This window comes from Lontra canadensis, unplaced genomic scaffold (genome assembly GCF_010015895.1).
Source record: "Lontra canadensis isolate GAN:19392208 unplaced genomic scaffold, GSC_riverotter_1.0 scaffold10, whole genome shotgun sequence".
NCBI classification, from domain to species: domain Eukaryota; kingdom Metazoa; phylum Chordata; class Mammalia; order Carnivora; family Mustelidae; genus Lontra; species Lontra canadensis.
In genome coordinates, this window is record NW_022631004.1 from 24,666,677 (window position 1) to 24,681,256 (window position 14,580).

The window sequence follows — 14,580 nt, forward strand, 5'->3', positions numbered from 1 at the left end:
GGCTGGAGGGGGGGGGCAGCAGGCTCCCCGCTGAGCAGAGAGCCCGATGTAGGGCTCGATCCCAAGATCCTGAGATCATGACCTAAGCCAAAGGCAGAGGCTTAACCCACTGAGCCACCTAGGCACCCCTAGAATGGATTAATTTATAAGCAAAGGAGTCCTGAGATGAGACGATAGTGCATTGTCCCTTGCACCTCAGAGACTTAGGGACTATATGGAATTGCTGTTGGGCTGGACCTGAGATGGTGAGGATGAAAACAGAAAAGACCGTAGAGTGGGAAGAGTCCACACAACACCCCCTTGCTTCTCCCTTCCCCTGGGAGCTGCAGGATTGTACTTTGATTTGTGTGGAAGGGAGAAGCAAAACCCCTGCCCTCTGCCTAAAAATAAAGGGAGGCAGCAGGAGTAACAGACTCTTCTGTGCAACTGGGCAGAATGACTTAGCTTTTCTATGGCCAAACACGGCTTCCTATGCCCCACCCCCCCGCCCCGCGGCTTCACATCCCTTCTTCCCCATCCTAGGAATCCACATTAGGTTCTTGGTGACCACCTCTGCCATTCCACCATCACCAGCACTTACTGGGATGAAGGGGAGTGCAGATCCTGAAAATCTAGAGACCCTGATTCTGACAAGCCTCACTCTATGAGTAAAGTCTGCCTAGCGTCCCACCTCATTACTGCCTCAATCTTCAGAGAGAATAAATGGGCCCTCAAAATTGGTCTTTGCTTTGACCTTCAACTTCAGTGGCCTGGGTCCATGTCTGTTGTACTCAGGGGATTTGACATGTGGATGCAGGAAGTCCAGCTAGAAATCCAAGAGCTTGAGCTGGAGCTAAAACTTGGGGTGGGGTGGGATGTGGTAGGGAGAGCGGGGGACACAACACGTGCCTCTCAGACAATGGGGAGTCCTGAGTACTACCCTGCAGCCCACTAATAGGTTAACCAGAACCACCTCCCTGGCCCGAGCTCGTTGCAAGAATACACTAATGGGCTTTCTGGATCGGCTGTAGCCCTGACCTAATTCTGTGAAAGAATCTCAGACCCGTAGGTCTCTCCTTCATTTCTCCCCCAATCTGGCAACATTTAGTGCTGAGTTGAAAAAGCCACTTAATCAGCATTGCTCCTTGGCACAACAGCCAATCTGGTGTCCCACGTGGCTCGTCTCAAGCCAGCCCTGCGGCGGACCCTCTGGCATCCCATGCTTGGGCTTCAGTGACTTGTGTACTTTGAGTTTCGGGTGTCTGGGCACCTCTGCACTCCTGCATTCAACAGGCTGTTCTGAAATCGCCCTCGGTACGAAACTGTATAACCTGAAGTCCTTCCTGGATTTTTACTAGCCCCACTTAAGGAAGTAAAGCGTGTTGATGTTTGCTCTAAGTGCCTCATTAATAAGTAACTCCCACCGTTTTTCCCCTTCCCCATCTGGCAGAAGGCCATCCAGACTTACCCTCATACATCTCCAGGATGTGAACCGTGTCTCCAATCTGCAAGGAGAGCTCCACATCTTGAGAGGCGTTGTAGTTATAGATCGCTGGAAAGGAGAAATACACGGGGGAAATGGCGTCAGTGGTGGGTAAAATACAAGACACTGAGCAGCACATGCGGCGGCTCATGAATTACTTATTTAACAGACAACCGTCTGTCTCATACTTCCAAGTGAATCACCCACTGCAAAGCAGAGGACATCCTCCTCAACCCCCACGACTGGCATGTTCCAGTCACTCTTCCACCCGACAAAAACCGGCTGGTTGCCTACGGCATATTGTGTTAGAGACCAGTGGTAGCGACAAAACACAGATGTGGTCCTCGTCCCAGGGGTTCTTAATCATCTAGGAGGAGGAGGAGGATAGTCAACGTAAAATATTATAGAGACAACTACTTAATTTAAATTGTGGCAAGAGTTATGAAAGAAAAAAAAAAAAAAACGGGCAACGGGCGCCTGGGTGGCTCAGTCGTTAAGTGTCTGCCTTTGGCTCAGGTCATGATCTCAGGGTCCTGGGATGGAGCCCCACATCGGGCTCCACACTCAGTGGGGAGTCTGCTCCAGGGTTCTCTCTCTCACTCTGCCCCTCCCCCTGCTCATGCTCTTGCTCGCACTCTCTCTAACATAAATAAATAAATCTTTAAAAAAGAAAGAAAAATAGGCTACAATGAGAATATGCTGTGGGGTTCTTTAGGTCGGTCCCCTTGTTCATCAGACAACAGCCAGCCTACAACAACACTGAGGTTATGATCTCTAAGACACAGAATAAGCCATCTCCTCGCTTCCCTGACACAGTAACTGGGAGTCAAAAGGCCACTGTGGGTCCCATCTACCTGGGAGGAACAGACTGACATGGTACCTTGCAGACATGGCTGCCTTGTCCCAGTTCCAGGCATCCCGGGGACCTGGATGGCCCCAGCACCTCCTCATCAAGGTCACCTCAATCACCACATTCTTAAGACTGGCAGAGACTGGGGCAGATTATGAAAAATAAGTTTAGTCTTATAACTCAAAAAGACAACCTAATCTTATTTATCTAGTTATTTATTTTTAAAGATTTTACTTATTAATTTGACAGAGAGACAGAGGGAGAGAGAACACAAGCAGGGATAGTGGGAGAGGGAGAAGCAGGCTTCCTACTGAGCAGGGGGCCCAATGCTGCTTTCGATCCCAGGACCCTGGGATCATGACCTGAGCCGAAGGCAGACACGTAACGACTGAGCCACCCAGGTGCCCCAACAACCCAATTTTAAGACGGGTAAGAGCTCTGAAGAGACATTTTACCAAGAACCATAAGCTGGCTAAGACACATGAAAAGATACTCATCATCATTAGTCATCAGGGAAATGCAAATTAAAACCACAATGAGGTAACACTTCACACCTGCTAGAAGGGCTATAGTTTCAAAAAGGCAGACAACCAGTAAGAATGTGGAGACTGGAACCCTCAGACATCGTGAGCAGGAATGTAAAATGGCCCAGTCTCTTCAGAAAACAGGTGGATGATTACTTAGAAAGCTAAACATAAGTTCCCACTGTGGCCCAGCAATGACATTCCCAGTTATCTACGAAGAGAAATGAAAACTCGTCTACTCAGCAAGTTTATGTGAATGCTCACAACTGCTGAGGTAGGCAGAAACACAGTCCCCCCAGAAGACAGCCACATCAAATTTCTGGAACCCGCGAATGCTACCGTGTGCGGCCAAACATTTGAGTATGTGAAGGATCTTAAGAGAAAGACCTTTTTCTGACTTACCAGGGTGGGCCCTGAAGGCAAGCCCATGTATCCTGGTGAGAGAGGGTCAGTGGGAGTTTGGGGAGATGCACAGAAGAGAAGGCAACGTGGAGATGGAGGAAAGGGCTGCGTCAGGGACTGGCATTACCACCAGAGGAGGCAGCAAGGAATGGGATCTCCCCAGAGCCTGTAGAAGGAATATGGACCAGCAACACCTTCCCCTTAGACTTCTGGTCTCAGACAGTGAAAGCATACATTTCTATTGTTTTTAAGCCACCAACTTTGCAGGAATTTGTCACAACAGTCAAAGGAAACAAATATAGCCAACACTTGTATTTGCAATAGCCAAAAAGTGGAAACAATTCATCGACTGATGAATGAATAGATATGTGAACTAGGGTATATCGGTACGATGGAACACCACTCAACAACAGAAAGTAATGAAATACGGACGCATGCTCAACACAGGGGAACTTCGAAGGCATTATGCTAAATGACGGCCCTATGCAAAATGCCTATTTTAGGCTCCCATTTATTTGCCATGTCCAGAACAGGCAAATCTATCAGACATGGTCCCACCAATTACTGGTTGCCTGGGCAGGGGAGAGGAGGGAAGAGCGACTGAACACAGAAGGCATGAGGGAGGTTTTCAGGAAGGTGGAAAGATCCTCAAACTGGATTGAGGGGATGATTACACAACTCTGTGAATTTACTAACATCCACTGAACTATATATTTGAAAGGGTGGATTTTATAGTACATAAATAGTGTTCATAAAGCTGTTTTTTTAAAAAGTAGGTCTAGTTGTTACCCTCACTTTTAATTAGGGATTTGCATCCTTTCGGGAAGAAAGAACCACCTCAGAGATTCAATTCTAGCCATTCTCCTGACGATTCAAGGAACCGAGACGTTCCCCATTTCTGCAGCTCTAACGAGCATGTGAGGGTCATCACTCAATCCATCTGCCAGATCCCACAAGGGTCACTAAAAAAATGGAGAAAAGGTATGCCCACACTGCGAACTGTGGGTACTCACTGCTCTTTCTGGAACCTGCAATGTGCCCTCTGTCTGCCACCTGACCACAGGATTTTCCTTACCTCACAGTCTATCCGTGAATGGAAGGAGCACACCTCCAGCACATCTTTTATCAAGTGCCCTCTCTTTCTGGAGAAACTCACCCAAAGAGTGTTCTTCTGTAGTCCTGGCACAGAAGCCTGGACAAATTATGCTGAAATTAATTTACTATTGAGCTTTTAGACTAGGCTGAATTCAGAACAAGGTTGGGCTAATGAAGTGGGTTTGGAGAAACTACCTCTTCATGGGCCACGGGCCATGGCTGCTAGTCCACGGAAGTTCTCCTTCATCTGAGAGTCAGGTCACTCAATGGTTTAGCCCATTTGTATGTCTGGTTTTCCATAGAAAACGTACATTTCACAGCCTTGACTCCCCCTAGTCCCCATTCAGACTCCCACGGAACCTGTCTGTTCCTTCCAGAGGCCCTGCTCACAGATGGAAACAGGAAGTAATGAGGTTGCTGTGTCACAATGTGTTGTGTAATGACCAACGTCTATCTCTTCCTCATTCTTGTCATCAGGAAAGTAGGCAGACACTCTCACAGGCAGCACCTAGCACAAACACCTATCAAGGACTGTTGTAAACACACACACACACACACACACACACACATACACACACACATACACACACACCATAAACCATAACTCCTAGATTCCTAAATCCTCCAAAATTATCCTGGCCTTAATTATCCCCCTTAGCCTCCATCATTGGCCAAATTCTGCCCTCTGCTCCAGTCAAGACTCTAACAGTGTCCCCTAAATTCCGTGCTCAACCCACGGTTTATCCCAACTTGGAACAACAGCTCATCTTCTGCTACATAACCACCCGAAGCTCACATTCACAATTCCATTCGACAAGCAACTACTGACTCCCTATCACCCTGCATGAATCTGTTTCTTCTGACATCTGACGTCTTCTCCTTCCAACACAGTTTGGGTTGTTAATCTCAGATAATCTTGGTTCTCATCTGCCCCCAATCAGAAGGCAAACTCCTCACGCATGTGGCTCTGGCTGCACACTATTTATGTGTCTTTCACATTGCCAGGCATTGGATTAGACCCAAAGAACATGCTCAAGACACAATGATGACTTTTACACAATCTACCAATCGATTCAGTCCTTCACTGCTTCTTCCCCAAACCTTAAGATGCTTCTGTCTTCCTGAGAAGCAACAGCTGTGGTCCCCCAGCCCTCATGATCAAAATCACTTCTCCCACCACTTTTTATTACACAAGAGAATCTGCTTTTTCAACCCAAGCTTTCAGAGGGATTCCCATGGGAGGCGCAACCCTTAAATGGCTTTCACTGGTGTAAAGTCACCAGGTAGAGGACATTCACCAGTTTCATGTTTTCAGGCAGAAGTACCAACAAGATTTCCAACCACTCAGAGTTGTCCTTTTTTCATTCCAACGATGCACTTTGCTCTCCCTCTCCCACTCCCAGTACCCCTCATTTCCATCGTATTTTATGTTTTCCCTTCCGTATGTAATACAGTAACTCTAAGAAGTGTGTGCCACATACCACAGTATTTAATAAGGAAACAGATTCAGAAGGGGTAAACACCTTGCCCCAAGTAATTCAGCTTTATAAGCAGCAAGGCTGTTCCTAATGCTGATGATGATGCCTTCATCATATTTTATAAGGCTGCTCCCGAATGGTGAAGAACAGCCTGGAAACAAAGAGAGGAGCCTCAGAGATTCTCAGTATGATGTCTGCCTTAGATTTCTCTCATAAAACAGAAATCTGACTTCCAAACACAAGCTTTATTATACAAAGCAGTGACTGGTAATCATGTTGTCCACTAGTCTGGAGCTATTTGGAGAACAGGCATACAACTAGCTCTCACTGGACGGTGCTTTCTTCCTGGAATGTGAGTAATTATTGCAAAGAAAGACAGATAAAGGGAAAATAAGGGAAACACTGAGGGTTAAACAAAACACTATTGAAGACTCAACTATACCACTTACAAAAACATGACCTTGAACGAGTTCTCAGTCTGAGCCTCGGTTCCCCATCTGTAAACTAGGCATCAGATCAGATAACTCTAAGGGTCCCTGTGGCTCCAAAAGCCTCTGATTCATGAGGTGATGATAAGAAGCAGGAGAAACAAGTTGTGCTGTTTTGAACTAGCAGGCCCACCACAATCTCTTGTTTTGTCTGAGGAAATTAGACAAGAACAGGGAGTTGCTGAATATAAATTGCCTTTTTGGCTGCTATGTGTAAGGTTGGGAAAGACGAATTGCTGGAATTTTTCCCCAAGCAGCTTACTGTTTATATCATGAAAGTGTAATTTTGCAGAGCTAAGTAGACAAGACAGTATGTCTACAAATCTAAAATAGTTTGCATTTTACCAAATCTTTGATTTGGCCTTTTCTTTTAAACCAGGCTTCTATGAGAGAGGTAAAAAGAAGGTTAGGGTCTTAAGATCATGCAGTAAGAAAACAAAAGAATACACTAACAGGCCCCAAAACAAGGATCAGTTTCTAGAGTGAAAAGTCTATGCATTACTAGCATTTAATCTTCCTAATAAATTAGGTTCTTTCATGAATCCTCAAATTACACCCTCCTGAAGAGTAAGTCAGACACGACTTTTCCTATTAGTCATTTGGTAGACTCCACAAAAGAAAGATCCCGCAAACACAGACCAATGTTCCAATTTGTTTACTATACAGAATATTAAAAAATGGCCAAACTTCATCTTTTTCAGTATTATCTTGATCTACCTACTTTCGACCATTAGAACTACAAAAACAAAAAAGATTCCACCTTTGATCTTTGCCCCAGACTTAATGTAGTATGTCCCCAAGGGCCAAATCGACTTTTCTTTCTTTTGCTCTTTAATTCCAGTCTACTCTATGGATCAGAGAATGAGATTCAACAGCAGGTCTGACCCCAAGAAGTGTAAACCTATGGCTTTACACTGATCACTTTTTTTTTTTTTAAGATTTTATTTTATTTATTTATTTGACAGATCACAAGTAGGCAGCGAGGCCAGCAGAGAGAGAGGAGGAAGCAGGCTCCCTGCCAAGCAGGGAGCCTGATGTGGGGCTCGATCCCAGGACCATGAGATCATGACCTGAGCTGAAGGCAGAGGCTTTAACCCACTGAGCTACCCAGGCGCCCCTACACTGATCATTCTATTTAGGTTCCAAACTCATCTTTTTAGGATGAGATGACCATGCTGGCACCTCTCTACTCAGAAACATCCCAGCCAAGGACCACCGATTAAGGACAGCAGCCGCTTACATTTCTCCCCCATAGTACTCCAAGGACCAGGCTCTTACAGGATCCTTAACTTCATTCTCCAGACTACTGAGGAGACAAGCGAATTTATCAAGCAATTTATTGGTAATTCTTTAAGAAATCTCTGTTTTAAGGATTATATCTCTTTGTAGACGAAACTGGCAAATACCCTTAACGGGGGAGATATTTCACAGATATTTCAACTATAGTTTACAGACTGTCTCACTGTTACCAAGTGATTACTAGACACCACCTCATTTAAACTCATATGAAATTAAGTTTACCTGGAATGTCCAAAGAATAAAAGCTGAAAAAAGGCAAGTCACAATTATAGGGGGAATCTTTATATTCTACAAACATGTGGAGCTTTCTCCCACAGCTTCCCACCTAAAAAGTGGAGGCAACAGTACATTCTTCATAAGGTTTCGTGAAGCCCAGTGAAGCCCAAAGAGGAGAAGGTATGCAGAATCCCTAGGACCATGACCAACACTTGGTGGACGCTGAAAAAATGGCAGTCATCTTCCCTTTCTCGCCCAGTCCAGCTCCCCCACTTTGAGAATGGTGGCACCCATGTCCTCGAAGATGGACATTTGCCCCCTTACCAATAAGCCAGTGAAAGTCATGCAATGAAGTCTGGAAATCAGGAAGGCGTGCAGAGAAGCAGAACAAGCTAGCCCAGCAGTCTTTCCAGGGTAAAGGTTGCTGGGCAATTCAGTACAGGTGTCCCTAAGGACAGCAAAACCACTATACGACAGGCAGTTGAGAACAGAGCTCCCCTAAGAAGGAGCAGGAGAGTGAGGGAATATTTTAATATTTTAACCATTTTCTTGCCATCCCTTCTATATTTCTACAGTGGATCAACTGAGGAACCAGCGTTTATATTCAGAATACCAAAGATGCTTCAATCACGTACTCACTATAGTACTATCTGGGTACAACATTAAAACACATTCCAATATTACTCATGCCTTCAGTTCTTTATTTTTTTTTTAAAAAGATTTATTTATTTATTTATTTATTTGACAGACGGAGATCACAGGTAGGCAGAGAGGCAGGCAGGGAGAGAGGAAGGGAAGCAGGCTCCCCGCTGAGCAGAGAGCCAGATTCAAGGCTTGATACCAGGACCCTGAGATCATGACCTGAGCAGAAGGCAGAGGCTTTAACCCACTGAGCCACCCAGGCACCCCCCTGCCCCGTGCCTTCAGTTCTATTAGCTTCTATTTGTTTCCACTGATCTCTTTATTGTTAAGAAAAAGTAAAAGGGAAAAAAAATCTGAGGGCAATTAAAGCAGGGTTTTAATGATGAAGTAAAAACAAAACAAAACACAAACATGGCCTACTACTAAGCCTAAAACACCTTCCCCCAACAAAATAAGGTACGAATCAGGTTCTTCTTGATATGCATTCTTACCAAATACAACCTAACAGAACTGAGATAAAAAATGATCAGACCTAAGACTGCGTCCAGTTTACTGCACCTAATTTACGGACAGAAATCACAGCTGAGAAATAGAGAATCTGAAGATAAAAGCCACGGCTTACTGCAGAATCTAGAACAACCGCCCTGAAACGATAGGCAAAAATGTCAGTGAGTATTTTCTCCACACATAACATGAATTAGAGACCAAACACAGTTCACTGAGAAGAAGAAATGGTCCCCGACCAGGCTGTGAAACTCATTACTTTGAAAACATCAGTCTGAAAACGAGAATACAAGAGCCCCGGGTTGGGACCTGGCCTTATGTCTCAGCAGGGCGTGTCCCAGGACAAGCTTCACTGGTCGCCTTCCCACCACAGACCATCCAGGAGGCCTGAGAACTGAACCCCGGTGCCTTCCATCTTATATCCACCGCAGTCACATCTTGCTGCCAGCACAGTGAGAAGACAGAATGTGTGTGTATGTGGCCAGGAGGAGAGGGGAATGAGAAGCGCAAACAGCTGGGAAGAAGCTGAAGAAATCTGGGAAACCATTTGGTCAAATCTCCTTGATTGTAAGCCGTGCACTTGTGTGTGTAGCTGGAAAGTGACATGAAGGTGAAACCTACTTATAGTCAGGCGACTGAAGATCCTTCCCACAGCTTGGCCAGGAAAACTACCATCCCAGACTCTCACACAGTCATTTAATCGTCAGGCTTCAATGTCCTCATCAATAAAATGACATTTGTGAACTGGTATTTTACCTGCCTCTTAGGGTTGTTATAAGAATAAAATGAGGGGCGTCTGGGTGGTTTAGTCCAGTAAGCCTCCAATTCTAGATTTTGGCTCAAGTCCTGATCTCAGGGTCTTAAGATGGAGCCCTGCACTGGGCTCCACGCTCAGCGTGGAGTCTGCTTAAGCTTCTCTCTTTCCAGGGTGCCTGGGTGGCTCAATCAGTTAAGAATCTGCCTTTGAGAGGGTCCTGGCATTGAGTCCTGCATCTGGCTCCCTGCTCAGCAGGAAGCCTGCTTCTCCCTCTCCTCACTTGTGCTCTCTCACTATCTCTGTCACTATCTGTCTCTCTTTCTCAAATAAATAAACACTTAAAAAAAAAAAAAAGATACTTTCCCTCTCTCTATGCCCTGCCCTTGCTTGTGCACGCACTCTCTAAAATAAATAGAAGAATAAAAAATAATAAACTGAAAAGAAATATAAAAGTGAGTTAATTTTTAGTGATATCTTTAGAACCAAGATATTTCAGCATAGAAGACACACACACAAAAAATCTGGGCTAAGGTATGTGAATTGGAAATATCATTATGAATTTGGAATTATTTTCCTAAAAACATATATATTTTATGTATGTTTTTCACTTCCACTGTGACTATACTAGACTAGAGAACATATCAGGGATTAAATGAACTCTCTCGTCTTGAAGATCTAAAAAATAGGCAAAATATGACTAATGATTTTCAGGCACCAAACAGCATGCAGTGCAGGAGAGGGATGCCCGAGAGGATGGAAACAGATGAGGTAAATCTACCAACTGCCTCTGGTTACTTCCTGAAAAGAATCTCCAGTCAAAAGTAGAGGGAGGAGAAACACAAACAGCACCTGGTAGTCACCCTAAGATGAGGAAACAGAGTTGAGAATTCCAGGAGGTCCAGGTGGCCAAGATACACAGGACAAAGAATCAGAGAGGGGTTTCCCCCCAAGTCTACAGCTGCGTACTGCTCAGTCCATGCATGCAAAGAAAATACCCAAGGTCAAAGAAAAGAACCACTAGAAAGGAACAGCAAGAGCAATTTCTGCACCTCACACAGGGCTGGGGACAGTTCATGTTTTCCACCACCAGCATGGAGAAGCCTTGAGCGAAGTGGCCACTGCTCTGAGTACGGGAAGAGTAGAGCCTCAGCTGTGCAACCCAGCTGGCCCACAGGTACAGGCTATGCTGGTCCAGCCTGACCAAGATCAAATGCAAACATGGAGAGAATAGGTGTCCTCATAACTTAAGTGCATCCCAGAACAAGATCCAAACTCCCAACAAAATAAGATTTACAATGTCCAACCTCCAGTTCAAGATTTAGCAGGCATGCAAAGAAGGATGAAAATACCACCTGAAGTCGGGAAAAAAATGAAACGGTAGAAAAAGACCTAGAAATGACAAAGATCAAGCAATAAAACTCAACTCAGGTAACTAAAAGAGTCAAATCATACAAAGTGTATTCTTTGACTACAATGGAAGTAAACTAAAAATCAGTAATAGACATTTTAAAAATCCCAAAGTATTTGAAACTGAGCAACATACTGCTTACCAGCCCAAGGACCATTCAAAAATCAATGTAACCTACCACATTAAGAAAAAAATATGATCATCTGTATAGATGCAGAAAGGCATTTGATAAAATTTGTTATCCCTGCATGGTTTAAAAAGAAAAAACTGTCAGCAAATTAGAAATATCTTCATCTGATAAAAGGCATACATGATATATCTACAGCTAACATCATATCAAACTGTCAAATATTAAGTGTGCTTCCCTAATACTGGAACAAGGTGAAGACATTGGACATCTGCTCTCATCATTTCTATTCCACATTTTAATGGTGGTTCTAGCTAGCATAATAAGGCAAGAAAAATAAAAAGTTTACTAATTGGAAAGGATGACATAGAAAATAACATGATCATCTACACAGAAAATCTTAAGACACTTACAAAAGAGTTACCAGGACAACGAATGAGTTTAGGTGGTGTCAGGACCCAATTTTTGTCAATACACAGAAATCCTTTGTATTGTTGTATACTATTACCAGGAAACTAAAACTGGGTTATGATGTAATGTGCATTTCTTCCCACAGATTCTCAGGGAAATAGCTTGAAAACCAGTGCTCCAGAGAAACTCTTACACAAATGTACCAAGAAATAGGTACAAGAATGTTCACAGAAGCAGCGTTTGTAGCAGCAAAAACTGGAACCATTCAATGTCCACTGAAAGGAAAATGGAGAAATTAATTATGGTATATTCAAACAGTACAGCAAAGAAAATGAATGTGTGCAAATCTGCACACACACCATGAACAAAATGTTGAGCAAATAAAAAAGAATCACTGGAGAAATATACACAGGATGACGCTTTTACAGAAAATTCAAAGTCTTGCAAAACTAAATGATTTAGGCTTTTAAAATATGCATATGGGGACGCCTGGGTGGCTCAGTTGGTTAAGCGGCTGCCTTCAGCTCAGGTCATGATCCCAGCGTCCTGGGATCGAGTCCCACATCAGGCTCCTTGCTTGGCAGGGAGCCTGCTTCTCCCTCTGCCTCTGCCTACCACTCTGTCTCCCTGTGCTCGCTCGCTCACTCTCTCTCTCTCTCTCTCTAACAAATAAATAAATAAAATCTTTAAAAAAAAATAAATAAAATAAAATAAAATATGCATATGTATGTGGTAAAACCATAGGGGAAAAACTGGAAATAAAACACACAAATTTCAGAATATTTTTATATCCAAGCTAGGACTGGAGTGGGGACTACTGAGGGGGAAGCATGGATATGTGGCTAATATTCAGAGAATCTTTTTTTGCAACTCATTGGATGGTGAAATACAGGAGAGTTTATTACTTTTTCTCTTTATACTCTTCACAAGTGATGCAACTATTCTTTTATGTATTCAGTATTTAATTCAAACAAAGAACATCAACTAGACAGACAGATCTACACCTACATATATAGGGGGCATATTCATAATGACAAAAAAACCCTCTTTTTTTAAAAAAAGATTTTATTTATTTATTTGACAGAGAGAGAGAGAGAGAGATCACAAGTAGGCAGAGAGGCAAGCAGAGAGAAAGAGGGGGGAAGCAGGCTCCCCGCTGAGCAGAGAGCCTGAAGCGGAGCTCTATCCCAGGACCCTGAGATCATGACTGAGCCACCTAGGCACCCCCCAAAAAATACCTCTTTTACATAACTCATTACAGGGTAACATGTACCTTCAGAAATATCATTCCAGTGGTTCACAAGTGTTAGCGTGCAGCAAAGTCACCTGGAGGGATTGTTAAAACACAGATTGCTGGGCCTTACATCTAGAGTTTCTGATTCAGCAGCTCAGGCTTGAGAATTTGCATTTGCACATGTTCCCTAGGTCGCACTGAGGCTGCTGGTTCAGGCCAACACTTCAGGACCACCCCCCTCTCTTCTTCTCACTCTCTAAAATAAATAAATAGATCCTTTTTTAGAAAGACCCAATTATTTGGAGTCAATTCAACGCAAAGATACAGAAAATCTTTCCACCTCTTTTCTTCCTGCAGTATGAAGAAAGGTGATTACATTATTTCTCTAATTTTAGAACAAAAGAAAAATATAAATTTTGGGTTGTATTTCACTATAATCATTTTACATTTTAAAAAATTCACCCAACTTCCACTTTCTTTTCACATACATTTGAGCATAACCAGAAGTAGTTAAGTTTTTCCAATTCAACATGCCTTTCAAGTTATTGCCAGAGCATTAAAATTTTAGGCATGCATATTCATAAAGAAAATATTGTTCATAAAATATAACAACCTAAGCTACCTTACAATGCAATCTAAATGTTAACAGCAAAATAACATTTTCCAACCAGAAATCTAGGCTTCTCAGTTTTTTGGCATTTAAAAATAGAAATCACTCTAAAGCTAGTGGAAAAATGTATTTCCTGGTCTTCCACATTAGCAAGTTATAACTTATTTCAAAATAATCAATTAGGCTAGTATTTGTATCTGCTCCAATGTAAAGTGTTAAGTTCTAACTTCTGCTTCTATGCTGTGAACCAGAGAGGACAAAAATCACGTAGCATCAAAAGGCAACATATTTTATGAGGAGCTGCACATATGACATAATCACACCCACTTCGCTCCCCACTCACAACCCCAACCTACTGCCCTGCCTCATTGGAAATTTTTTATGATATCACAGCATACTATAGGTAAGAAGAAAAAACAAAGACCAGTGTATTTCAGTTAGATGACTAGAGACTTTATTCTGAGTCATGCAGGCTGGACACCTGCAGACCATCTTAGACCTGATGCTCCCCATCTCCACTCCTCCTGTGTTTGTCTTTGTTCATCATCTAGAACTCAGGTTACTACCCTCGGGTCTTTGCTGATTGCCCAGCTCTCAGTCGCTCCTCAGATATTAAACAGGACAATCAATGACAACTATATCCCGGGACTGTTGTGGAGATTAAACGGTATTCCTACAATACTTGCATAGGAAGAACTAGCTATTACTGGCCCTACAGCACTATTCTGCATAATCATGCCACTCTAACATTTTTCTAACAAGGCACTCAAAAATCTTCCCATAGTTCTCTATTTTCTACTGATGCATATGATTTAAGAATTTGCAAAGCTCACCCCTTCCTGAGTCTTCTTTGGTAACCCTCTTTGCTTGAACAGCCCTCTCTACTTTCTTCCATTCCACCACATCCTAGCCATAAAGTAAATTTACAAAAGCTCAACTACAAACTCTCTGGGATTATCCCCGCCTTTGATGGTGTTACTACTTGAGGGACTGCAATGCTCCAACTATTCCACAGTCTAGAGTTTGCTGTGTGGTTTGACCTGCCCAGGTCCCTCCTGGGTCTCTGTAAAAAG

At 43.3% G+C, this 14,580-nt stretch overlaps 1 protein-coding gene across 3 annotated transcripts in view; it reads right to left on the reverse strand.

The window, feature by feature from the left end:
- The window catches only part of DOCK5 (dedicator of cytokinesis 5), a 213,840-nt gene that overhangs the window by 153,401 nt on the left and 45,859 nt on the right, over positions 1 to 14,580 (reverse strand). For all 3 annotated transcript variants that reach the window (XR_004382447.1, XR_004382446.1, XM_032855782.1), the window contains exon 2: positions 1,448 to 1,531. Coding sequence is in view for 1 of the 3 variants with exons in the window: in XM_032855782.1 (XP_032711673.1) it covers positions 1,448 to 1,531 (84 nt within the window). In the remaining 2 variants the exon portion in view is untranslated. The remainder of the gene's footprint in view (positions 1 to 1,447; positions 1,532 to 14,580) is intronic.